Genomic DNA, 25,335 nt, shown 5'->3' with positions numbered 1-25,335 from the left:
GAGACCCCATCGCAGATAGATACGTCATTGGTCAACCAAGGGAGTTGATTTTCCCTCCACGCGACGCCTTCGCCGTCATCCTGGCTAGCGAATTGCTCGTCGCCCTGTCTCGCGATACTCGAGAAACTTGGTCTCGTCTTCGCCGATGCATTGAACCATGGCCATGGCGTCTTCCTCTTCACGCCAGCTCATGCGAGCTCCTCTCCACCCGCGGTTCCAAACTCGCACATACCGAAATGCGCGTCTCTCAGTCCCATCACGCACCTTCTCCTCGACTCGCGCAACATGTGACAAGCAAAACTTCCACAGGAAAGAGTCCTTCAGGTCACGGCTCAACGCTGCACTCAAGAATACCAAGATCAAGTGGGAGCCGATACCAATAGCACTGGGTATTGGCTTCCTAGGCGCATTCCAGCTCTATCGCATACAACGGAGAGAGAAGCACACAGAGGTTGAGAGACAGAATGGCGAAGAAGGGGCAGTGGACAACCAGGGCCGGCCCAAGAAGCGTGAGAGGATACGACCGAGTGGGCCATGGACAGTCCAGGTCATGTCCACGCTACCGCTAAAGGCTCTCTCGCGAGTCTGGGGGCGCTTCAACGAAATCGACATTCCATACTATCTCCGAGTCCCCGGCTTCAAACTCTACTCCTGGATATTCGGTGTCAAGTTAGTAGCCATCCCCCTAGCATCGTCGCTCCATGCTGACCAGCCGCAGTCTCTCTGAAGTCTCAGAGCCCGATCTCCATGTCTACCCTAACCTCGCTGCCTTCTTCTACCGCACCCTCAAACCCGGAGTCCGCCCTCTAGATCCCAATCCCAACGCCGTCCTTTCTCCCGCAGACGGCAAAGTCATCCAGTTCGGTACCATTGAGCACGGCGAGGTCGAACAAGTCAAGGGCGTGACGTATAGCTTGGATGCACTGCTAGGTTCCACCAAGCCAAGTGCACCTGGTCAAAACGTCGCAAACTCACAGGTCATCACTAGTGAGCACGAGAAGACAGCAAAAGACGAGGAGGACACTGTCCGCGCCGACGAGGAATTCGCAAACGTGAACGGCATCTCCTATACTCTCCCCAACCTGTTTTCGGGACCATGGCCGAAAGGCGGAAAGCCATCAGAGATGCCAACCGATCAGTCTACCGCACCAGCCGCCTCTTCAGAGGCTGAGGTACGCGCCGAGATGGCATTGAGTGAAGCTGAGCGCCCTTGGTGGGCACCCGCATCTAGCAAGACCCCTACAGCACTCTACTACTGTGTCGTATACCTTGCACCAGGCGATTACCACCGTTTCCACTCTCCAGTTTCATGGGTTGTCGAATCGCGCCGTCACTTCGCCGGTGAACTGTACAGCGTGTCACCATACCTACAACGCACCATGCCCGGCCTTTTCACATTGAACGAGCGCGTCGTATTACTCGGCCGCTGGCGATGGGGATTCTTCTCCTACACACCCGTCGGCGCAACAAATGTCGGTTCCATCAAGATCAACTTCGATCGCGAACTCCGCACAAACAGCCTCACCACCGATACTGCCGCCGACCGTGCTGCCGAAGAAGCCGCTTCCCGTGGTGAACCGTACTCTGGGTTTGCTGAGGCTTCTTACACGTCCGCTAGTCGTGTGCTAGGTGGCTACTCCCTCAAGCGTGGTGAAGAGATGGGTGGTTTCCAACTGGGAAGTACCATTGTATTGGTCTTCGAGGCGCCAAAAGGTATAAGGCCTAGTCTTGATGAGGGTTTCACTGGTATGGAGAGAAAGGGTGGATTCAAGTGGAATATTGAACAAGGGATGAAGGTCAAGGTTGGAGAGGCTTTGGGCTATGTGGAGGAAACACAGCAATAGTCGATTTACTCTACTCATGCATATGCAGCAAATGATACCACTTAGCAAAGTTGGTTGGTGCAGCGGTTGTCTACTACCATTTCAGCTGAATTCACCATGACATAACAAACGATCTGCTGACGAAGTCGGCGTCGATTGGCTTTTGTTAGTGCAGGGTTTGACCGCGAGAAGTAATACTGTGTGGTAATGGTAGAGTTCGGTATTTAGCTCAGTTCAATGTCTGGAGTATTGTCAGTGTTGATAAGTCGCTTGGAAGGAAAGTGAGCTCAGGCGCAGATGCCACTCTTGGTTTTGGGTTGGATTGACTCCTGGATGTTGTCTTCGGATGTGGCTATGGTGGTAGCCTGAGGAGACATCAAGTTGGGAAGTAGCGACTCTGCTAGAGTACTGGGTTGGAGAAGTGTAGTAGTACTGTTGCAGTCATGGCTTTGAATATTAAGCTTGCGACGAGGCACAAGAGAACTGCTTGGACATCGTCATGCGAAGAGTCACGTGCGTGAAAAGGAGTGAGCATACGGGGTGGTGGAAGTTTTGGGTGCCGAAGGCTGAAGTATCACAAACAAAGATATTGTAATTGAAGGTGACAGTTCCCAGTCGATGCGGATGTAGAGAAAGAACAGACATGCGTATCGGCTAATACTCTCATTTCTGACTAGTCAGGTAAATGAGACGTAGTAGCAAACACATCTTCGTAACCCCACACCGTCATCTCAACATACCTAAGACCCTCCCTCGTCCGGCATCCTACCTTAACCCCCCTCTCCTCCATCAACCCCATCTCTGATTCAATCATACTCTTTGTCTCTCTCCCTCCTCCAAACTTCCATCCCAACCAATCCCCAGAATGCAATGATAACTATTATCACTCCAGCAATCTTAATCATAAACACCTGCTCATCTCTTCTGATCTGTCCCTCGCCCATACTCAACATAGGAGTTTGCTGCATACGGCGCCGGGGAAGCGTACCAAGTTCCACGTCGTGTGGATGAGCGGGCGCGCGCTTGAAAAGACGAGATACGAAGTTTCCGTTTTGCACTGGTTCGGGGCGGAGTGGTAAGTCTGCTGGAAATGATGATGTGGGCGACGAGGGTTCTGGAGCGGAGGATATGATGATGATTGGTGTAGAGGTAGGCGAGATAGGTGATGGCGGCCATCCTGGATGCGTGATTGATGGTGAGTCGGGTGGCGATGGTAGTCGCTCGTCTGTTTGAGGGGATGGTGGAGGCCGAGGTGATGTCTCGTATGATGATGGTGCTTCTGCAATCTTTGGATATAGCAGTGAGGATAGTGGTTGGCGTGGGGATGTTGGCAGTGCCACTTCTGACGCCTCTGGTGAGTGAGACCGAGGTAGATTGGTGAATGAAGCCATGACTTTGAATTTTGAGAGCTGCTTATTGAGTGAATGGCTGCCGGAGTCGACTTCGACAAGTCCCCGAAGTTTTAGAGTCGCAAATAGATATGGAGTGGGGAGGGGAATGGATGGTAGCCAAGTGCCTGATAAACGCGTAACAACCAATGAGCGCTTGGGCTCGGACTGGAAGTGAAGGTAGGATTAAAGTGAGAACAGTATTAACGTAGGATAAAACTGACAAGTATTGCAGGAAAGTGCTTGCGAAATACTTGGGGGGTTTTTTTTCATTCAAGTTTCGAACATCAGCTAAGTGTCATCAATGGTTTTCCAGTCAGACTTAGGCAGTGCCTTCAGCTCAACTTCCCATCACTTGATGCTTTTCCTTTTATTTCTGCTTCCTTGGTCATTATGGTAACGTCTCAGTTTCTGCCCACTCTCAGTCCCACTCATCTTCACCGATAATGTCACCGCTGTCAATGACCAAAAGTAGACGTTCCATCTTGTAACACTCGTTTGCTCCAAAGCTTGAACTTTTTCATAAGCTTCTTTCTCCCAGGGAGTCAATCCAGCCATAAGGAGATGCAAACGCCGGTCAGTGTACGAAGACAGACGGTGCTAAAGGCCAGTCACGCGAAGACGTAGTACTAGATCATAAACAAATTTGCCGTAGAGGTTATACCACAGAGCCTCCATCCTAGTGTCACAGTGCTGCGCGTCTGCTGCATCTCGATCGAGGAAGTTGAAGCTTCCCAGAGAAATGCTGTTCACAATTATCTGCGCAGGACCTTCGCTAATGGTCCGTAACTTTAGATACAGAATCGTACCGGCTCCTGAGTGAATTCCGTGACAGGTAGCGAGGACAGCAAGGCTGGGAAATGTCTTGCGAACTACCTTGATAGAGTATACTGGCAAGTTGCAGTCCAAATGAGGACTCTTGAATTGTGGTCTCTTTTCAATAAAATGGTCGACTGTGTGAGCAAGCTATTCATAAACCATCAAATGCCGTTTTTTTTTTTTGGTAGATTGAGGAACTGAAACACGTCTTCATTGGCCATGTTGGTGAGAGAAGAATCGAGTGATGTGTGAATTAAGTGGGAATGGTTGTGGTAAGAAGAAGCCTCGTACGAATCAACTTAATTATGGGTGATTTTCGAGAAGAAAGACTGGTTTCGAAGTCTGAGCAGGTCCTACAATACAGTAGAGTGACTTGCGTAGGTGAATTACTCGAAACGAGGGATATTTTGTTTACACGGTGTCGTAGTGCGGAATTTTCATCAGTGTTCACGCACTTTGGTACAGTACCTACACTATTAACTCAACATACAATGTTAGAAACGTATTGTTAACTTGATTCGTACCCATTTCCTGAGTAGGCTCGCAGCAGATGCCCTATGGTGGGGTGTTGAATCAATATTACCTCCATGCATGTGCCATCGGAGGAGAGGAAACGCGGAACAGTGTCTCATACTGAGATTGTTCCTTGCAGCGCCGCACTTGTGCAGATAGTAGGCTATCCATGCACCATTGAGGAGGCGTGCATAACCGCTTTGACCTGCATACCTTTGCGCCAACCTGCTGTCCGGCCACGGGTTGAATTATGACCGTACAGCGCCGTTGAAGTCTGGAAACACCGATGACTGAGCGTGAGTATATTGCGTGCAGAAAGTGGCCGATGGTCAGCCTTTAGAGACCTCAGCCTCGGGTTAGCGTTTGGACGGAAATAGTGTAATGGTAGAAGCTTGGGAAACCTTACACAGGCATCACAACCGAAGCGGTAGCAAGCTAGTCTAAGGAAGTTAGGGCATGTCAGACGCTAAAAATAGCTGCATGACATTTGACAGAGCTGAGGAAGCAACATGCAGTAATGGCCCGTATTCAGGTTTGCTCGCTCCGAGACAGTCTTTGATGGTTCTGATGCAACTTGTTACTGCAAGCGTTTGTTGCCTCGAACATGTGGCAATGTTACAATTGCACAGACAAATGCCGCATCACGGGGATTGTGTGAGTAGAAGTGACGAGAAAAGGTATCAGTATTTTGCATGATCGCGGGAACCCTAGTTGGTAGGCAGGGCGCCTGCAGCTGCATGCATCTTGATGAAAGAAGGCGCCGCCTACACTAACACCTGTTGTCCCCACTTGGTGTTCTTTTTGCAGTTTACCATGCGCCGGGATTTTGGGCACAGCATACGTATCTGGGTTCAGAAATGTTTGTTGTCGCGTTGTGTTACTGAGATGTGGGAGTGCCAGCCACAAGACGGGATGGATGAAACGTCGAATACCTGGAACGACATGGAAGGCCTCAGAGGTGGTCTGGTGGGTACTGGGTAACGACAAGGCAGCACTGCCACGGCACCAGATGTCGCGATCTCAGCGACTCATTCCGGTGTTAACTGGAGCGGGACTGGTGTTGGCTTCTCCATGTCATTCCAATTGCTCCGCAGGCCTGCACGTGCGGCAGGGCCTAGGCTGATCACCTACGCCGTGCATCTATGGAGCTCGATGCATTGTACTTGAGGAAAGCTGTCCAACCGCGCGCAATGCAGTCTTACCCGGGTATAGTTCATGGTTGCTCAGTCTTGTTTTATTATTAGCTGAGCGCGTTCGTCTCCGCCCCGCCATCGACAACCTGCTTCCAGGCGGAGCTCTGAAGCTGCCAACACTGCGATGCCTAACTTCCCATGGACCAAGTCGAATCGGTCGCACCAATCTGTCGACAATTCCTCGTCAGGGCAGCATTCGCCCGTGCCATCTGGTAAGGAAGCTTTTGGTCGGCCAATCGTCGGCACGGCTGACGGTCAAGCGCTGGCAGTGAACGAACAGGTTGCAGGCCAGCAGCGATACCATACATCGGACGGCCAGCAAGCGCCTGTACAGGCTCAGCAGCCTTCTGTGCAACAACAGCAACAGCAACAGCAACAGCAACAACAACAGCAGAACTTGGCTGGACCTCGACCGCAAGCTCAATATAGCGAACAGCCTCCCCAGCGCACCACAAGTCACAGGCTGAGCGCCCATCTCTCTCTGGGTCAGTCGTCGCCGTCGCAGAATTACCAGCAACAACCCGGCCCTCCGCCAGCGTCTGGTCTTGAGTCGCCTCATCGCGGCCCCTATCAAGCTCAGCCTCCGCCCGCTGCATACACGCCAGAGCCTAAGAAACAATCGCTGCGCAGTCGCATCGCAGCCGGAGTCAAAGGACACAAGGACCAGGAGGCCAAAGCACAAAAGAACGGCCTGGGCAGGCGCCAGTCAGTCCGGAAGAGCGATCCCCGTGTCCAGGAGTACCAAGCGCAGGAAGAGAGTCGCCTGCAGCAGTGGCATCAACACCAAGGGCCGACCTCTCATCTGCCCGCCTCCAACGAGCAGGACGAGGACAATCTCGATCCATTCCTGCAGAAAGACAGCGACGAGACGCCCCAGGTACCGCCCAAGGACGTCCAATATCAGCAGAACCGGCAGCAGCCTCAACAACAATTTGTTCCCCAGCCGCATCAGGAACAGTACAATCGGCCCCCACTTGGCAGGGTAAGCACCGAGGGGAGCTATTCGACCCAAGGCGGGGTAGATCAATACAGCCCCGAGCAACACCAAGGTCAGGGTCTGCAGCAACAACGGCACCAACAACAGCAATACCAAACCTACCAGCCTGCCGTTCAATCCCCACAACCCTCGAACGACTACCAGGCCTTTAGCCCACAGAACGTGCCAAGCCCTCTCCTCCAAAACGCTCAGCCGCATGGTCAAGGTGGTCAGGTACCACAAGACATCCAACAGACTTACCACCTATACCAACAGCAGCAAGCAAGACAGCAGGCGCAAAGCCAGTCGTCGCTAGAAAACGCTCAGCAAAACTCTCTTTATCCGCAGCAGCAGTTTGCGTCCCAGCTTCAGCCGCACCAAGATTCACAACAACAGCCTCAATCTGTGCGACCTGCCTCACAGCAGCAGACTGACTTGCAGCACCCGCAGACAGCTCGTCAGCATCCTCAGATTGCCCAAGAAGCCCAGAAGATTGAGTCGCAACAACGCCGACCCCCCTCGTCCCACCAGCTGGCCCCACCATCTCCCCTTCAGCCGTCGTCCTATCAGACCTACGACGTCCAGCATTCGCAATCATCCGATCTCCTGCCGGCAAACATAACACCCCCACAGCAATCGCAGGATAATATGGCACCTAGTGCTCAGAGCAATGCGAGGAACACACTGAGAAAGGTGGTCGACGGCAGCCAACCGCAGCCAGGGGCACCGTCTCGAGAGTCATCGCTACTCTCACAGCCTCCCGCTCAAGGTCAGCCACTCGGTCAGCCGCCTGTATCGCCGGGCCTCGCAACATTCGACGCTAACGTCGTGCCAACAGCTTCGCAAGGGCAGCCATATCGCGGTGAGAAGCAGAGCCAACAGGGTTCAGAAATGGGACGGGCAACGCCTCCACCAGGGAAATCTGTCACCGATATGTCGGAAGAGGATGTCGAGAAGCTTCAGAAAGAGCATGACGTCTTGCGTAAGTGGATTTTCTCTGAATGAGCTCATCTCATCTAACACTGCATAGGCGAAAAGTACCAAAAGGTCAAGCGATACTTCTTCGAGCAACAATCACAGGTTCATCAGCTACAAAACACCCTCGCAAACCAGCGCTTGTCGCTATCTCGCACCTCTTGGGACGATAGTGAATATGCAACGCGCTTCAATCGATTGGACGGATTGATAGCACAGCTGTCTTTTTCCATCCGTAAGGATTGGAAAACCATACCCCAGTGGCTGCATGTCGTGGTCAACAAAACAGCTGTCGAGACAGGCAAGCAGGAAATGACGGCTGTTGGCCGTGCCTTCATCTCGCATTGGTTGGTGGAGAACATATTCGACAAGTACTTCCATCCGGACCTCGAGCCTGGCTTTTCGACACAACTGCAGTCGATCGTTTCGAATATCCGCAAGTTTGCGCCACCTTGCCACAGCACAGAGGATGAAGACACACTTGCTGCGAAGATCATCAACTGGCGGCTAGCCACATTGGAAGGTCTTGCTGACACGCTGAGGGCACCACAAGCTACGGCCAATCGTGAGGCACTGACTGAGACACTCAATGAAAAACTCATTGCGTCTCTCCAGATGCATTTGAATGACCCTGCGCCTGCAGACCTCAACGGAGGCGTGCCTATGATCATCGAACTTGCCATTAGCATTGCTCAACATTTACCCCTGGAGAGCCGCGAAGTACATATTGAATACTTTCCTCCGGGTCACGGCATCGTGGCCGACTTCATGAAGCTGGAATCCGGCATCCCCGCATTGACAGCTCCCATTATGGAGTTGGATGACGCCGATAGAGCTTCGATCAGAAGCATGGCATCCAGACCTGACGACAATATGTCAATCGTCGATCAGGACCAAGCACAGCTACAAGGTAGCCAGCCACCAAAAGAAGACAAGAAGCGCAGTATGTTTGGATTTGGCGGATCAAAGAAGCCTATAGCTTCCCCTGCCACCCTGGGCAAGCGGGAATCGTCGCTCGGCCAAGGAGGCAGCCAGCAAAGTCTTACTCAACATCCGCCGGGTAGCTCTGGAGGACCAAAAGACGAGTCCCCACCACCACGTGTGCGCATGGCCGTTGGTGTCGCAGTACAAATTCGCGGAAAGAGCATCTTGATCAAGGCACCAGTGTACAGCACTTGAGTGATGACGATAATGAGATGGATGATTTGGATTGAGCGATCTAGCAAGCAAGCGTTTCGATAATTTCCTTCTTCACTTCTCCACCGTAGGATTGGGCTCTCAGATTGGATCTACTGCATCTAATATACCCAGGACGATTCATGGCGTGTTTTTGAGCGTTTCGTTAGTCGACTTGAAAGTGCATACCGATACCCTCGCTGCTGTTACGGTTAGGACATGAATAGCAACATATTGCCTTGTATCATGGGGCAGGATTTATCTTTTCAGAGTGGCTTTGCCGGAATAGACATGTGTGGGGTTTCTCACAGCCCGACAGGCATGCTCACACTTCACACGCGACAACCACGCTAATTGCGGCCACTTTGAACTCCTATTGGCCAGCACCCGCACCTGCCCTTTGTTTACCGAATCCAAACATTCTCGTCGCATACCTTGAACACTGCCGATAATGGAAGACATATTCGTGACCACGCAATTCAAATGTAGGCGATGGTACGAGGTCATAACATCCGACAGCTACTGACCAGTGCCAGCAACTAATGCCTCCGTCCCGTCACCGACCGCAACGCATGTCGCATGCCTCAACGGCGCACGTCTGCAAATACGATGCCTCACCACCTTGGAAATCGTGCGGAGTATCGCAATATCTTCAAGTCAAGATCTGAGAAGCTCGAGAATCGCCTGGTCACCACCAACCACACCGCCATTGACCTCTTCCACGTCGAAACCCTCACCCAACTCAACACCTCCCCGCCGATCGTCGCGTACGCCACGGCCTTGCTCAAACCGCGTCCTCCTATGTGATGACGACACAACGCGCGTATACGATCTTCGCGATGAGAGATGGAACGCTGTGATCAGCAATGGCTCAGGTGGCATGGGCAAGAATGTACATGCCGAGTTCGGCGCGAATGAAGACGAAGTGCTTATCTGGAGTGACTTCACCGCATGCGTCAAGATATGGTGTCTGAAGACTGGGAGGGCCGTGGAAATACGTGATCCAAAATTCTTGGGTAAAGACGGCAAGGGGTGGGGATATCGACCTTCCGAGGATGCGTTATCGAAAGGCGGAAGAGCAAGAGGGTGTGTTTTGGCATTATTATGTCGCGCAGCAGGCGCTGATATTCTACTGCTTCTGGCGCCAGGCACATACAAGCTTCTCAATCGCGCCGAGCTTACGACAACCGATGCAGTAGGTCTACGATGGAGTCGCGACGGCCGCTGGCTGGCCGTCTGGGATGCGGCCTCTGCTGGCTATAAACTGCATATTTACACTGCCGATGGACATCTGTATCGCACCATAACTCGCGAGCCCTCGGACGACGCCAGCGAGTGGGAAGTCGAAGGCTTAGGCATCAAGACTCTTGAATGGCTACCTGGAAACGAACGTCTAGCAATTGGTGGCTGGGACCGTCGCGTCCGCATCCTCTCTACGCGTACCTTCGCACCCGTCGTCTTCCTCGATCATACACCCGTCATCGATGTACCCAGTGCACCTGTACACAGCGAACATATCGATAGTCAAGCCAATCGCAGCTACACAACCACTCAACAGCCCGTCACCCCTCCCAAAGCTGCTCTGGAGAAGAACGAAACAGGACTAATGAAGCAAGGGATCGGGATGTTGACTTTCAACGCAGACGGCACATTATGCGCAACGCGCGACGACAGCACACCCTGTACAGTGTGGATCTGGGATTTGACAATCCTCCGACCACGATGTATATTAATCCAACATAGCCCAGTTAAGAACCTGCTCTGGCACCCCACCGATCCCAACCGTTTACTCATTCAAACAACGCAAGACGAACCTACCGTATATCTCTACACAGCTGCCTCGCCTCACATACCCAAGTCTTCAACCTCTTCCTCCTCAACAGTCCATGCATCATCGCATTCCCACCAACATCCCCCAGCCATCCTTACCCTATCCCATCAAATCACCAAACCAGCCGGCTCAGCACCACCTCGCTGGACGACATCCTGGCTCTTGACCCTTCCGGACAAGAAACCGGCGATTATCTTCGGTCATCAACAAGCTCATGTACTGGTCTGGCCAGAGGGGAAAGATAAGATTCTGCGCTTTGAACATGAGGATGAGGATGAGCAAGGGGATTCGGATGATAGCTTGTTTGATATACTTACGGGGCGGACGCCGATACCCGAGTTGAGCGTGAGTAGGATTGAGGCTGGGGGGGATGGAGAGACGGAGGGGGAACAAATGGAAGACGAGGATGGGTTTGGGTATGGGGATAGTGTAGGGACGGTGCAGGGGTTGGATGATACATTCAGAGGGAAGAGGGGGCAGGAGTATATAGATGATGAAAGGGAAACAGGGGGCAGGGAGCCAAGTCTTTACGAAGAAGGAGTATTGGGTGAGAGCGGTATGAGTGAGATGTTTTGACCGCTCTTGGTTTACCAAGCCTCTGGAGTTTGGGGGTTCTTTGAGGGATATATATACCCATAACGTCATTTCTTTTCCTAGATAACACAGAGCTGAGAACTTTGATAAACCCTATCCTACACTAATTACCTTTTCCCATTTATTATTTCTCATCCTGGAATCCCCACCGTCCCGTCTGATCCAAGCCCAGGGGATTCTGCCCTGTCTGCTCCTTTCCAGCAATCTTCTCTGGTCTACTCTCGTAGCTATCCTTGTTCTTTCCGCCTAGCAACTCGGACCTCTCCTCCTCGTGGCCCAGGAGGGGACCAAGAGCGGGTCGTGTGGTGCCGCCGAGGGCGTTGCCGAGGGGGCCTGTTACGCCTTTCTCTAAGGGGGCGCCAATAGGGCGGAGGGCTGTGCCTAAGACGTTTCCTGAAGGAGTGAGGTGTTAGAAAGTGGGTTGGCAGTTGTGAGAGAATGCAGGGTTAGGCACAGAGGTGGGAGAGGGATGGAAGACATACCAATGGGATCTCCAATCGTGCTCAAAAGACCTCCAGAGCTCTTCTTCTCTTCTTGTTCATCATCCTGGGGTTCAGTCTGAATGTGCTGTTGTTGAGGCTGCTCTTCTTCCTTCTTGTCTGACATATTGGACAACCTTTGGTTCGCGCGTTCGATACTTTGGATATGTAGACTTGTTGTTTATTTATTTTGGAGGTTGGGAATACGTGGCAGGAGCTAATGAGTTTCTAGAGTTAGTTGTTTAGGGGTCTGGAGAGGAACGGGTTTTATGTGAGTTGCGTGAGGTTACGCGGCGCGTTTCCAAGCTTTGGGTAAGGTTGTGACGTCACACGTCATGGGTGGGGATGGTTTGACGCGCTCCCTTTCTTTTGGCGGGGTACGCGACAAGGGGGTTGACGACATGAACATCGGTATCACACCACACAAGGGGTTGAAGAATCTGCGAAAGCAAGTATCTTTTTCAGAGAAGGACCTATGGTATGGTTTCAATGCAAATGGGCTGTAATAAGAGTTGCAAGATCTGTCTCCCTTCGATGCCCATATGCGAGAGACTCCGCTAGATGCAAGTGTTACCACGACACATAGAAGAAACTGAAGGAAGAAGCAATTTCCGTTTCATCATCATCATGATGAGATGCTTACCACGGTGAGTTCGCAGTGCTGCAAAGCAAGAAAGACAATTTGTGAAACACTTTTGGTTGTGTAAGAGTAGGCACGCTCGACCGATCTGCGTCGATGGAGTGATGGAGTTCTCAACGGTTGATGCTATGGCAAAACCTTCTTTTCTTCAGACTAGCGATTGGTGCCTGTAATGTGAGTGGAGGGTTATCTGAGTGGTCGCATATGACTTACCTAGCATCGACAGCAGTAGTGTACGAGCATGTTCAGCCGGCGACAGTGGGACGAGCGCTTGGATCTATATCCTCATTGGTATGGTGCGCAAAGATCGAAACGTCCACAACTTTATCGTACTTGTATCCAACTTTTGGGAGTCGACCAACGCAGACGAACTTGCAAGCGCTCAGGAAGTTGCCTCGCCAATCAGCATCCAAGTCTTCGCCGTTCTCGTGGTGAACGTTGAGCAGAACGGTCTTGATAATCCTCGACGGTCCAGTTTTGAGGTATTCATCATCGTTGACGTACTCATATCCACCACGAGCGCGGTAACTGGTATCAACCATCTCGAGAAGTCGATCCACAAGGCATTTGCCGAGCCCCTTAGAAACGAACCCCGGGTGGACGAACAACTCCATCTCAAACGTATAGCGGTATGAGCTTGACTGATCACAATAATCGTCCAAGTTGATGAAGCCGGCTATCTTCTCGCTCACATATCCTGGATCAGCCCTGGACTGGTTACTCTTGGAGACGGCTACCAAGTATGGAAGGCCCGCGTTAACAATATCGAGCATCCGTTGAGCCATCTGAACCAGGGTACGTTCGTCAAACTCAGTGGCACAGATAGTGTTGTTGATATAGTAGTTGTAGATCTCCTCATGATGATGTTAGTATTGTTTGTTTGATCTTACGAGTTTACGGAGAAGTCGGGGATCGCGAAGCCAACTTACTAAAATGCCTTGCACGTCCATCGCCTTTACAGGTCGAATGTATATATTGGCTTTAGGGTACAACCGACGGTCTGCCATCTGCGGAATAGGGGACCTTGATTCTGGAACAGGGCGACTCCGCTTCGCCATCACCTTGCGATGCCTTTCCGCTACACGCTTGTTCTTCTCCTCAACCTTGTCTAGAGCGGAAGCTAACATCCAAGATGCCGACGGATATTTAGGATCGTCAAAGTTGACCCTGGCATCCGGAACGTCTAAGGCGCGGAGGTAGCTAGTGGCGTGTGTAATGATCCTCTGGTCCTGGCCGTCGTCATCGTTGATGGTTTCCGTATGAACCACATCTTCGTATAGCTCCCACCAGGGCAAGTAGTCGACGAGGTCGCTCTCATCCAGAGGCTTTGGCTCTTTCTCTGGGTTTACGAGATCCTTCCAGACCTCTCTGAGGCTTTCACCCCCAACCTTTACCTCGAGCCAGTAACGAGGTGCCAACTCTTTCGCGTCGGCAAATGTATCGGGTGGGTAGTACGGGGTGACTCCATCTTTCCAGTGTGGAGGATGTGTATTTATCCATTGCTCTATGTGCGCACCGAAATGACGGTCTGTATGACCTTTGCGAGCGGCCCATGTTTCAGGAGCAGGCAGCCAATCGCCGCTCCAGTCCGTCAGCTTCTTGATGTCGTAGTATGGGTCTCCATTGCTGTTAGACTTGAAGTCGATGCCGCCATCACTATCGCTACTGGAGGGTATGTACTTCATATCCTTCGACTTGGGCCAAACTGCCCTCTTGTATGGCTGTGGGCCTCGAGGCCATCGTGGGTTTTCAGAGTTCTTGGGAGCAGCTGGAAGATCAGCTTTGGGCTCGTCCCAGCCATTGTAGAGGGCTGGCTCCGGCGTCGCAGACTTGCACTGCCCTTTCTGCTTATGCTCTAGCGAGGTAGTTGGCGATGGTGATGATGAGTCCTGCCGATGAACTGCACCGTTGCTGTGAGTGTGTTAGTAAGTCTAGATCATATGCTGTCTTCCATGACTTCGAGACGTTACATGGTAGACTTACGGGATAGGGTCAGTCTTGCTGGCAATTGCTGCCTTGGACAAGTCAGATGCAGCAGAGGATGCATTCACAGCAACATCGCTACTATGAGCAGAGTGCACCTTTCCAGCGTCGGCAGAGCTACGGTTTCGCAGATGAGGAGGGACGTATACCCTTGCTGTACCGTTAGGGGACCTGGCCATGTTGTTGCTCTTAGCCTTCTTCTTCTTCTTGTTGCGAGACCGATTCTTGCACAACGGCTTCTGTTCCTTGATCGCGTCGTTGATGTGGGGTGGAGGTGGGCGAGTCGGTTTGGAAGATTCGATGGCACTAGCGCGGTGAGTGGCTCCCTTACCACGTGCGTTTCGGCGCGGCTGCTCGCTTGAATTAGAGAATTCGGCTTGTTGAGCTAGCCAGCTATTGTTGGCATCGTCTGGTACTTTGGAAGGTTCCTCAATAGGCAATATCTTCCACTGTGGGCGACCAGAGGGAGGGGTTTCAAGCTTCTGTTGTGTGTTAGTCGCAAGAGCAAGTGAAGTAGGAAGGTTGAAGAAGCGACGAGATTGATATACAATCTTCTTGCAGCGGTCTGGAGTCGATATGGGAAGCTACTTGCGCCTTCACTTACACGGGATTGCCCGAAGTCCTTCTCCTGCTGCCATGTCATGGGCTCATTCTTTGGCTTCGTATGAAGGTGAGGTTCTTTGATCGAGGAGTCTTCCACTTCGACCAGTAGTGGCAGCGGCGGCATGGTGCTACGTGGACACCAGCTGTGCGCGGTTCGGCTCATGGTGCAGGTTTCCGATATGTCCCAGGACCAGAATGAGACGAACGAGGGCTGGAGAGGGTTTGAGAGACACGGAAGGAGCGGTCTCAATAAAGAGGAAGAAATTAACCTTGAGGTTCAAGACTCATGCGCCACTTTTCTATAGTCCCTTCGATGAAGTTGGTTAGTAGGTTTGGTGAGAGCAGACGGGTTCCCTCACCTCCTTCCTACGACTGAGTTTCGACTTATTGTGACACATCCCACGTGTTTGCCGCTAGTGCCTTCCAGAAACGACAGGCAGTAACTGCAAGCAGCTCAGGTCCGGCCACTGACGGTACATCAAGATATGCTCAGTATACTTGAGACGGCAAACACACATGCTGCCGATGACGGGAAATAGGAACCGAACATTGGATAAGATGTTCCAATCATATCCTCCATTCTGTGTAGCTGACAGAATCCGATGGATCCGTAGCCAAGCTCCTTGAAGAGCGACGTGGTTACGGTGTTGTTGCTGTAGCATGAAATGCCGTCGTGTGCAAGCGTCCGTAAACAGTTTAGCCGCTTGACGGACGAGCTCCACTTATTCAACTGACTGCCTGACGGACAAGACCGAACCTGGAAAGTGAAAAGCACAAAATGCTGTCGATTTTGCGAAAAGCGCGTCTCAAGGACAAGGAGATGCGAATTCTGATGCTGTGCGTATCTCGAGATTGTTTGGGAAACTGAAAGCTCACCACACCAGTGGCCTTGACAATGCAGGAAAGACGACTATAGTGAAGAAGATCATGAACGAAGATGTGAACAGCGTCAGTCCTACGCTTGGATTCATAATCAAGACGATTGAGTACGATGGGTATGTTACATCGACCCAGCCTGTGTACTGAAACTGATGAAAAAGATACAAACTAAACATATGTACTGCACCTGCATGCTCCCCGACAAAGCTGTACTAACAGCGCAGGGGATGTTGGCGGCCAGAAGACACTGCGGACGTACTGGAAGAACTATTTTGAGAAGACAGACACGCTCATCTGGGTCGTTGATGCAACTGACCGCGAGCGGATAGACGATTGTCGGCAGGAGTTGGCGGGGTTGCTGCTGGAAGAGGTTTGCACAAGCATGATCCCTCCAGATCACCATCTAACAAGAACAGCGCCTTTCCGGAGCAAGCCTGCTTGTTTTCAAAAACAAGAGCGACGTCGCCGGATCCATGACGGAAGACGAGATTTGCGAGGTGGGTTGACGGCTCACAAAGATGTTGAGGCTGGTTGGCGGGCCAATGCTAACGGTGGCGTATAGGGACTGCGACTCGACGCCATCAAGACACACAAATGGCACATTATGACCTGCAGTGCTATGACGGGAATGAACTTGCAGGAAGGTCTTGAGTGGGTGGTACAGGATGCAAAGGCTCGACTCTTCCTGTATTGAAGCGTGTCGGCATGCATCGGAGTTGCAAGGGGCAAGGCAACCCAAAGGCTCGATGCGGGTAGTGCATCGGTAGTGGAATGACAAGTTCCAACCGCCCAATTGTGGAGCTGGCGTCAACTGGCCGCAGCTGGAACGCTGATAGTATAAACAAACAGCCATCAAGGCCGTCTTCACGACCTGCATTACACTTTTCCTCTGCCACTCTCTTTGCCATTCGCTCGTTTGATGGTGTCTGCCCGCCAGCCTTACGTCTACATCCCTTCTGCAACACATGCGAGCATTTGCAGCCAAGAATGACATAACCGAGTCGAAGCAATTTAACGTCTGTCTAGCTCAAGATCCGCCTGGGATTCATTTCACTGCCGGGCATCTTCAACCCTTGCGCACAACTCCCGTAGCGCACATTGGCCTGTGATTGCCCAGCTTTCTCATCGCCCACACCACCATGTCGTCTGAGGATAGTAAGGAAATCGATCCTTCCGAGTTCGTGCAGCGGATTCAACGGTTAGGCGACCAACGAGACCGCGAGGATGCCGAGCGCGTCAAGAAGCTGGAGGAGGAGCTGATACAGGGACGCAGCGAGCGACTAGCGCGGAGAGCAGGTTTGTTTTTATGTCCCTTGGACCTGTTCACGACTGATGTTTTCCCCAAACAGAACGAGCCCGTTCAATCTCCCCCGACAAGCCATATACTCCCCAATCGCCGCGCTCTGCCACCGCCACCCCCCGAATGGTACAGGAAAAGGCTGCCAGCACGCCCACACCCACCATGAGCCCTCCCGCTCCAGACACGGCACGCGATGAGTCGCTGCAGCGCCTCACGACCTCTCCCACACCGGCGACTCTCGAGGACACAGAACCCAAGAAACCTGCCACCAGCGCGGCAGCATTGGGGCGGTCAGGCACGCTATCGTGGAATCAGAGGCCCAAATCGGGCAGCATACGCCGGCCACTGTCCGTAGCATCACGCTCACCCGAACGGGCTTCTGCTAGCAACACGCCCGAACCGCCGTCCTCGCCTGAGGCCAACCCCTCGAGAAGCTCCATCGCGGCGTCATTAGGCGCCAAGGATCCCGCTTTCTTCAGACAGTCGGCAGATGGCGGACGGGGCTCAGCGGCTTTTAGGAAAAACCAGGATGATGCCGCTTCAGAGACGGGTTCCGTGTCAGGCAGGCGTCAGCTACCGGGCATGTCACACGAGTCGACCATAGAGCCCGAGGTGAGCAGTCCGCCTACAGAGAGCATACGTTCAAGCTCGCCCGGCTCTCGGGCTGGCTCCGTGCGAGGGAGCGCCATGATGAGCAACCGCTTCTCCACCAACACATCCGTCTCCGGTGGTGATGCAGACTCTCTCGCCAAAGGACGGTCGCACCTTCCAACGCTCGACTCCCAAAAGTTCGCCCCGCCTTCCGAACAAGACTCTTCGATCGACGGTGGAGACAGCGAACGTGCCGCACGCGCCCTCGCCATGTCACCGACCCAAGGGAGAATCTCGCCCGAACGGGAACGATCAGCGTCGCCTACCAAGGGCATGGGCGGCTTCGTGCAAAGTGCAATGCTCAAGCGAAGCGATAGCGTAAGCAAGAGGTGGAGCACGCAGACACCGCCAGCTCTGAGCAGGCAAAACTCAACCCTGAGCAACCGTGGGAGCGTCTATGGCTCAATATCTGGTCTTGAGCGACCTAACCTAACTAGAGACAACTCCATCGAACCCTCCTCCTCGCGCCCCGCCTCGAGCTACAGCAATGCGACCATAACCGGGGCCGACAAGGACAGCGCATCAAAGGACGAGTTTGTCAAGCCAGCCCTGCCCCACCGTCACAGTAGAGCCAAATCTGTTGCGTCGACCTTCAGCGACAAGGACGCACTACAAGACGATTTCTCTCCCCCAAGCCCCTCGAAGCGGTGGAGCCCTACAAAGTCGACCTGGTTAGAGAGCGCGCTGAGCAGGCCAGAGTCGCCAAAGCCGAAGCAATCAGCACCGGCGCAACCCGCGTGGATGGCAGAAATTAACCGCATCAAGCAACAGCGTAGTAGTGTCGACCTGGGCAAGGGCAGCCCATTCGGAGAGCCGTCTGGGTCTGGTCGCACATCACCTATCAAGGACATACAACTGAAGCCCGTAGGCCTTCGCAGGCCGGAGTCCCCGAAGAAGGAGGAGTCTGCTGAGCCCAAGAAGATGGAGACTCTCAAGGAGCAGTCGCCCAGTCCTACACCTGCGTTGGCACCAAAGCCCTTGTTCAACAAGAAAGAGGAAACCAAGCCTGCAGCCGAGACATCACCAACGGCAACTGAGCCTGAAGTGGCAAAGGATGTCCCTGAGGAAGCTGCTACCGAAGCACCCGCCCCTGTCCCTGTCAAGTCGGTATCGCCGCCGCCGGCCGCTGAACAACCACCAACACCAGTAGAAACCAAACCAGTAGCGTCGCGATTCAACCAGGATACTGGGCGTGGTCTCCCAGCGGCGAAGCCGAAAACTCCGCCGAAGAAAGACTTCCGCGCTGGATTGAAGCCGCGTCGACCGCCTCCTGATAATTCAAAGAAGGACGGAGAGGTCAATGAATTGCAGAACGTATTTGGCAGACTAAGAAAGGCTGAAACCAAGAACTATGTTGCGCCTGATGTGCTCAAGGATAACATTACACGAGGCAAAGGCGCTCTTAACATAACTGGTGGCCCCAAGCCTACAGTTCGCAAAGACGAGTTCAAGGAGAGCCTCATCAAGAGGAAATCTACCATCTTTGACAAGGCTCAGGAAGAGGGCTCTGCGTTGAAGAGGTCGGACAGCGCATCGAAACCATCCCCTCCGACACCAGAGGCTATTGCAAAGAAGAAGGGCTTGAACCGAGCAGACAGTGACCCGAAAGCTGCTGCACCGAAAGAACCAGAGCCCATCCCGGAAGCTCTGATGAGGAGGAAGAGTTTAGCGGCGAATAGGCCTGTCATCAACGACAAGGCAGCACAGCCCGCACCCGTCTCCACGACAAAGGAGCCAGCCATGTCTGGCAAGCTCGCAGGTCGCTTCAACCCTGCACTAGCTGGTATGCTCGCTCGAGGCCCACCTCCTCTTGCAACGAACAAGTCTACATCAAGTGCTGAGGTAGACGTGTCTCCTACCAGGCCTGCGCAGGAAGAGGAGAAGACCGGACCCGCCCCAGAGCTGCAACACATGACCAAAGGTCGCGCCCGCGGACCGAAGCGAAGGGCGCCCGCCTCGAAACCCATGACTGCCGAACCGGAAAAGACTCAAGAAAAGGCTCAAGAGAAGGTACCTACTGCTGCCGTTGCTCCCTCGGTGAAACCAGAGCATGTCCTTCCTAGCTCTGAGCCTTCCAAGACTAACGGAAAACCAGAGGAGCGACCAGTAGCCAGGACGCCAGCCAGACAGTCGTCGACTGATAAGCCTGCCACCCCAGCCAAATCAGCGCGCATCTCTTCCGGAGCTTTCGCAAAAGTCTCCACCCCAGAACCTCCTAAGAAGCCAGAGTCCTTGGAGCTGGATCGAAGGGTTTCTGGATCTCAGGTCACGCCCAAGCCTTCCCCACGACCAGAGTCTATCAGCTCACCGAAGCCGTCATCCCCAGGAATACCCAAGAAACCAACATCTCTGGAATTCGAGAGACGAGTCTCCGGGTCACATAACACGCCGCAGAAGTCTCCATTGCCCAAGCAAGTCGAATCGCCAAAGCCGGCCTCACCTATATCGTCCCCAGCGACACCTCATTCTCGATTCTCGCGTCCTTTGCCTACGCTGCCCTCCAAGCCAGCAGCGGAGAGTCCCAGATCGACACCACTTCGGGAGATCTCGACACCCAACGTGGAGATCTCGCCGGCGAATGATGAGCCCTCGCCTGAGAAGACTACGCTCTCATCGGTCAAGAGTGCCACCACGCTATGGGGCAGGTCATCAGCTTCTTCATCACCCGCTCCAGCACGAGTCAAGTCTCCAATCAAACTCCCTACACAAGCAGACGAGCAAGCCGCGATGAAGGATGCCGGCTTGGTTCGCTCGTCGGAGCCAGAAACCAAGGCTCTGCCCAACCCGCCACCATCGAACTCACAATCACCGACTGAATCGAAGCCCCTGCCACCAAAGCCAAAGCCTGTTGGGTTGGGCTTCAGCTTGGGAAGCCTGGGTGGGTTCGTCGCGTCTCGATCACGGGAATCTAGTCCTCAACCACCCAAGAACGCGCCTATGTCACCACCAGGAAGCGCAAACAGGCCATTCTCAGAGCCTTCCATCGTGTCACCGACTCTCCCAAAGCATGATGGGATGTTTGCAGACTTCTTTGACGAAGCTCCTGTGACTGAAGGCCAGCTGCCCGAAAATATCGATACCATGTACACACTGAAGTCGCCACCGCTTGACCTTGGTCCATCGGGGAAGATTCGTACATTGCGCAAGCAGATCCAAGAAATAACTGGTGACGGAAGACTCGCATCTGTGCCTGTGCAAGAGGAGCATATCCTGTTCCAAGATTCAATGTATCTGTGCACACATGTCTACGACGACGCAAGGGGCGGCAGGCATACTGACGTCTACTTATGGGCCGGCAATGGTGTGGCAGAACCTACACTAGAAGATGTACAACTCTTCACGAAGAACCATGCACGCCAGATCCAAGGGACGCTTTTAGTCGTTCGTCAAGGTCAAGAGACACCCAACTTCTTCGAAGCCCTGGGTGGGATCGTTATTACAAGACGTGGTGCAAAGCCAGCGTCGAAGGAGTTTGTGCTTTGCGGCCGTCGCCATCTCGGACACCTTGCCTTCGATGAAGTCGACTTCTCGCTGAAGAGTCTATGCTCCGCCTTCCCCTACCTTGTCTCCACTTCGGCTGGCAAAGTGTATCTATGGAAGGGCCGCGGCTGTTCTGCTGAGGAGCTGTCCGGTGCACGCCTCATGGGTATGGACCTTGCGCCCACTGGCGACTACAACGAAATCGATGAAGGTGCCGAACCTCAAAGCTTCCTCAACAACACATTCCCGCCCTCTTTGGTCCCAGCAAAGGGTCCCGCCATTCCCCGTTCAGCAGACCATTGGCGTTACAAAGCCACGTCCGACAAGTATCGCGTGCGCCTCTACAAGATTGAACAAACGATTGGCCAGCCGGCAGGATGGGGCCAAGCACTCCAGGTGAGCAGCTCCTTTTTCGCGCCGCTGCTACGAAGACCATCTTGGAACGCTGCTGAACAGAGGCCACAGACGCCGCTTACACCCAAGACGCCGCAAGGTGTTGTCAAGACCGAGGTCAAAGAAATCATGCCTTTTTCTCAGAGGGACCTGGAGCCGGAGAACGTATATGTACTAGACGCGTTCTTCGAGATGTACATGTAAGTTGTCTCGTCATTGCACTTTTCAAACACAGTTTACTAATGGTTCGCAGAATCGTTGGTCCCTTGTCTCGCACACAAGCGCCCGCATTCTCCACGGCCCTAATGTTTGCGCAAGCCTACGGCATGCTTGCTGTGTCAGAGGAAGACCGTCCATTCATGCCCGTTACTACGGTTGTACTAGAAGGTGTGCCTCGCGACATGAAGGTCCTTTTCCGACACTGGGATGACAAGCTCATTCCCGCTGCTGGCTTGATGAGCGGTAAACTTGGTCGAGGCAAGAGTTTGAGGATTGTTGGCTTAGAGAAGGCTATCGAGGCTACGCGGAAATAGATGATAGATGCATGGGCTGGGCTGTTCTGCTACGTTGTCATGAGCGTCTTGAGGACGAGTGGCATATTCGCGCCTTCTGTTCCCTGTACATATCTTATACTTGCATTATATCTGGCGGCAGGTGCATCGGGCTTACACATCGGCGTCACGGCGCCATTACGGACCGGCCTAAGGGGTAAGGCTATTGAGTCCGAATTTCCGCTCACACGGAGTTGCTATGATTACAACGCTTAAACTCGTGCCTCGTCGTTATGTGCTCATCGTTTCGATGACGGTAGCGTTTTGTCTATGAAAAGATATCGTCATTCTAGACCGTTGGAGTGATGCCAGGCCCAGAACGTCATCGGAGATGAAGGGACGTTTCTGAGGCGGATACGCGATGTTTCAGTTGTACTGATGTGTTCACCCGCACCATCGTATCCTTCTCGCCCTCTCTGGCCAGCTTCCCTGGTCTCACTCCGCGGACTAATACCTGGGTTCTTCGGTCGTTAACAAAACAATGTATGCAGTCTTCTAACGGGTTTTGCCGTATTGTTATTATCGGAAGAAAAGCAGGAGGCGCGACACTGGTGTAGAACGTCATGACGCATGGCGCTGTCTCATGCGTGGACTGTGCCTAAGAAACAAGACGGGGTGATGGATGGTTCATGCTTTGAGCTTGTTTCACGGTGGATCACATGATCGCTCTTGTTTTCGTATCAGCGTCGTGATGGAAGAATGTCTGGAGTTCGTAAGTGCAACGAAGGATTTGGATACGTATCAGTGGGCATGCAACAGAATTACTTCACCATGTACCTACTGAACCTAACGTCGTTCATGTCACCCAAACTTTCTTCCCATCAACCTTTCGCATCTTCCCGCCGGTACCTTCTTCGGCTTCTCTAGCCTCCGCGCTGATGCACCTTGCCCAAAGGGCTATCGGAAGACGCCACGTCAAGATTTGCCTCGAAGCGACCAGCACAGGTACACATGACCCATTTCCCCCTCTCTACACCGCATGTACAGTACAAAAAACAACCACGTCAATGCTCCGGTAACAGAACGCGTCAAGGCTTGTTAGAATAGCCGGCGGTATGTTGGCTCGCATAGCAGGAAGGTCCAGGGTATCCAAGCCTCCCCAAGCTTTTGCCGAGGGAAATAAGCACGACGATCCATGCATCGTGGTGCATGAATGGTAGGCTTCCCCACAGAACACTTTAGGTATCTACCGTAGCTTGACGGAACTTAATTAATCAAGGGTACTGCTCATTTGCGCTACTGGTGGAATCTGTCTTAGGATCTGAGGTCCGTCCGAATGAGGGACTGCCCATCCTCGGAGCGCGGGAACATCGTTCACATCTGGATAGGGCACAGGGGAACACTGGTGAGGCTTCGGTGATGGACCTTGAAACAATCGCAATATGTTTGGTGCCATGTGTTTACAGCCTTTTAACCGTTCAGTTGTATATAGATCAAGGGCTTGAAGGAAGAATAAGCTCACCACCAAGCTTCTCATCTCATCTACACAAGCATCCTTCACTTCCATTCTCTTCTCTTACCAATCAACTTCCTTCAAAATGGTTGCCTTCAGCTCTCTCGTCCTCGGCCTCACCGCCATCGCCGGCTCTGCCTACGCCGCACCCACTGCCGATGTCCCTGACTTCGAGCTCGGCGGCAAGGGCCTCGCTGCCCGCCAGGACTACAACCAGAACTACAAGACCTCTGGCAACGTCCAGTTCTCCCCCACCAACAACGGCTACAGCGTCAACTTCTCCAACGCTGGCGACTTCGTCGTAGGAAAGGGCTGGAGCAAGGGCACAACCCGCAATATCAACTTCCAGGGTTCCACCTCCCCCTCTGCCGGAACTGTCCTCGTCTCCGTCTACGGCTGGACCACCGGTCCCTTGATTGAGTACTACATCCAAGAGTACACCTCCAACGGTGCCGGTTCCGCCCAGGGCACCAAGATGGGCCAGGTCACTTGCGACGGCTCCGTCTACGACATCTGGAAGCACACCCAGGTTAACCAGCCTTCCATCCAGGGCACCACTACCTTCACTCAGTACATTAGCAACCGTGTTAACAAGAGGCCCGGCAGCGGCACTGTTACCACCAAGTGCCACTTTGATGCTTGGGCCAAGCTCGGCATGAACTTGGGTCAGCACAACTACCAGACTCTCTCTACTGAGGGCTGGGGCAACGCTGCTGGAAGGTCCCAGTACACCATCACTGGCTCATAGATTCTCCACTATGGGATGAGGCACTGAGTGCCGATGGCAAGGACATTGGCTGCTGGCGCAAATGCAGTGGTCAATTTGAGGAGGAAGATGTTTGGATGTTGATGGTTATTCTGTTGTAGATTCTTGGTTTTGTTCGTTCTTTTCGATTTCGATTCTTTTGGGGTCTTGACATACTCCTCGCATGTAAATATTGCACTTATATATAGAAACGACTTTCCTGGTACTGTTTGTCCTGAGGACAGACAGCGAAAAAATCTTTCTTCTTGCTACATGTGACTTGACTCTTAATCCGAAGGTGATGATGAACATGATTATTGGCTCTTCTGAACATAGATAGACGTGGGCCTGGCTGTTTACATGGCAAGACGGTGATGACTCGGAAACAAAATCCTGGAAGGTATCTGGATGAAGGTTGAAATATCTGATTTTGGGAAGAGTGGAACTGGAGCGAATTTAAGGGGACGCGGCGACTGAGATCTGGACAGCACACACGAGTGTGAGTAGAAGTGTGTATACAACTGAGATGATGAGATACTTCCCTGGTAATGGGCGGTCACAAGGATGCTGAAAGCTGTGAAGTGATGTTTCCATGTGCAAAACGCCAATAGATGGTATAGCCCCGCTTCGCAACTCGACGAGAACGCATCTAACTTACAGAGGCGTGACTGTTTCGTGCTGATATATCACCCACAGATACGATAGAGATGCATCTCAAGAATGTCGCAATTTTGTATGTATCTCAATGATTCAGCGTTGCAGTTCTATCGCAAGGTGTGCTTATAGTGCTCCTTGTCCGATGTGCATTTGTGCGACACATGGTCAGACATGTGCAGATACACTTGGAGCTAGCATGTCCACACTCAGCCTGCCGCTTGAGAACACGGCCA

At 52.8% G+C, this 25,335-nt stretch overlaps 8 protein-coding genes across 8 annotated transcripts; 6 read left to right on the top strand and 2 right to left on the bottom strand.

Moving 5' to 3' along the window:
* Positions 1 to 163: 163 nt before the first annotated feature.
* On the top strand, positions 164 to 1,844 carry ALTATR162_LOCUS1336 (uncharacterized protein; the record flags this gene model as incomplete). The annotated part of the gene is made up of 2 exons (XM_043308932.1): positions 164 to 669; positions 719 to 1,844. 2 exons carry the CDS (start codon positions 164 to 166, stop codon positions 1,842 to 1,844), a joined length of 1,632 nt encoding a protein of 543 aa, XP_043164867.1.
* Positions 1,845 to 5,860: 4,016 nt separating this feature from the next.
* Positions 5,861 to 8,866, top strand: ALTATR162_LOCUS1335 (uncharacterized protein; the record flags this gene model as incomplete). Its single annotated transcript, XM_043308931.1, has 3 exons — positions 5,861 to 5,948; positions 6,006 to 7,694; positions 7,743 to 8,866. 3 exons carry the CDS (start codon positions 5,861 to 5,863, stop codon positions 8,864 to 8,866), a joined length of 2,901 nt encoding a protein of 966 aa, XP_043164866.1.
* Positions 8,867 to 9,314: 448 nt separating this feature from the next.
* ALTATR162_LOCUS1334 (uncharacterized protein) lies at positions 9,315 to 11,270 on the top strand (the record flags this gene model as incomplete). The annotated part of the gene is made up of 2 exons (XM_043308930.1): positions 9,315 to 9,348; positions 9,400 to 11,270. 2 exons carry the CDS (start codon positions 9,315 to 9,317, stop codon positions 11,268 to 11,270), a joined length of 1,905 nt encoding a protein of 634 aa, XP_043164865.1.
* A 142-nt stretch (positions 11,271 to 11,412) lies between these two features.
* On the bottom strand, positions 11,413 to 11,894 carry ALTATR162_LOCUS1333 (uncharacterized protein; the record flags this gene model as incomplete). Its single annotated transcript, XM_043308929.1, has 2 exons — positions 11,413 to 11,681; positions 11,771 to 11,894. The coding sequence occupies 2 exons, from the start codon at positions 11,892 to 11,894 to the stop codon at positions 11,413 to 11,415; spliced, it is 393 nt and encodes a 130-aa protein (XP_043164864.1).
* Positions 11,895 to 12,652: 758 nt separating this feature from the next.
* On the bottom strand, positions 12,653 to 15,117 carry ALTATR162_LOCUS1332 (uncharacterized protein; the record flags this gene model as incomplete). Its single annotated transcript, XM_043308928.1, has 4 exons — positions 12,653 to 13,261; positions 13,337 to 14,318; positions 14,391 to 14,872; positions 14,995 to 15,117. 4 exons carry the CDS (start codon positions 15,115 to 15,117, stop codon positions 12,653 to 12,655), a joined length of 2,196 nt encoding a protein of 731 aa, XP_043164863.1.
* A 654-nt stretch (positions 15,118 to 15,771) lies between these two features.
* On the top strand, positions 15,772 to 16,378 carry ALTATR162_LOCUS1331 (uncharacterized protein; the record flags this gene model as incomplete). Its single annotated transcript, XM_043308927.1, has 5 exons — positions 15,772 to 15,830; positions 15,878 to 15,988; positions 16,034 to 16,050; positions 16,097 to 16,242; positions 16,289 to 16,378. The coding sequence occupies 5 exons, from the start codon at positions 15,772 to 15,774 to the stop codon at positions 16,376 to 16,378; spliced, it is 423 nt and encodes a 140-aa protein (XP_043164862.1).
* A 633-nt stretch (positions 16,379 to 17,011) lies between these two features.
* On the top strand, positions 17,012 to 22,229 carry ALTATR162_LOCUS1330 (uncharacterized protein; the record flags this gene model as incomplete). The annotated part of the gene is made up of 3 exons (XM_043308926.1): positions 17,012 to 17,168; positions 17,222 to 21,896; positions 21,950 to 22,229. The coding sequence occupies 3 exons, from the start codon at positions 17,012 to 17,014 to the stop codon at positions 22,227 to 22,229; spliced, it is 5,112 nt and encodes a 1,703-aa protein (XP_043164861.1).
* A 1,556-nt stretch (positions 22,230 to 23,785) lies between these two features.
* ALTATR162_LOCUS1329 (uncharacterized protein) lies at positions 23,786 to 24,448 on the top strand (the record flags this gene model as incomplete). Its single annotated transcript, XM_043308925.1, has 1 exon — positions 23,786 to 24,448. The coding sequence occupies one exon, from the start codon at positions 23,786 to 23,788 to the stop codon at positions 24,446 to 24,448; it is 663 nt and encodes a 220-aa protein (XP_043164860.1).
* Positions 24,449 to 25,335: the final 887 nt, after the last annotated feature.

The sequence above is a fragment of the Alternaria atra genome, assembly GCF_907166805.1.
Source record: "Alternaria atra isolate CS162 genome assembly, contig: 21, whole genome shotgun sequence".
NCBI classification, from domain to species: domain Eukaryota; kingdom Fungi; phylum Ascomycota; class Dothideomycetes; order Pleosporales; family Pleosporaceae; genus Alternaria; species Alternaria atra.
Note: the sequence above shows the minus strand (reverse complement) of the source record. Positions and strands in the feature narration are given on the sequence as shown.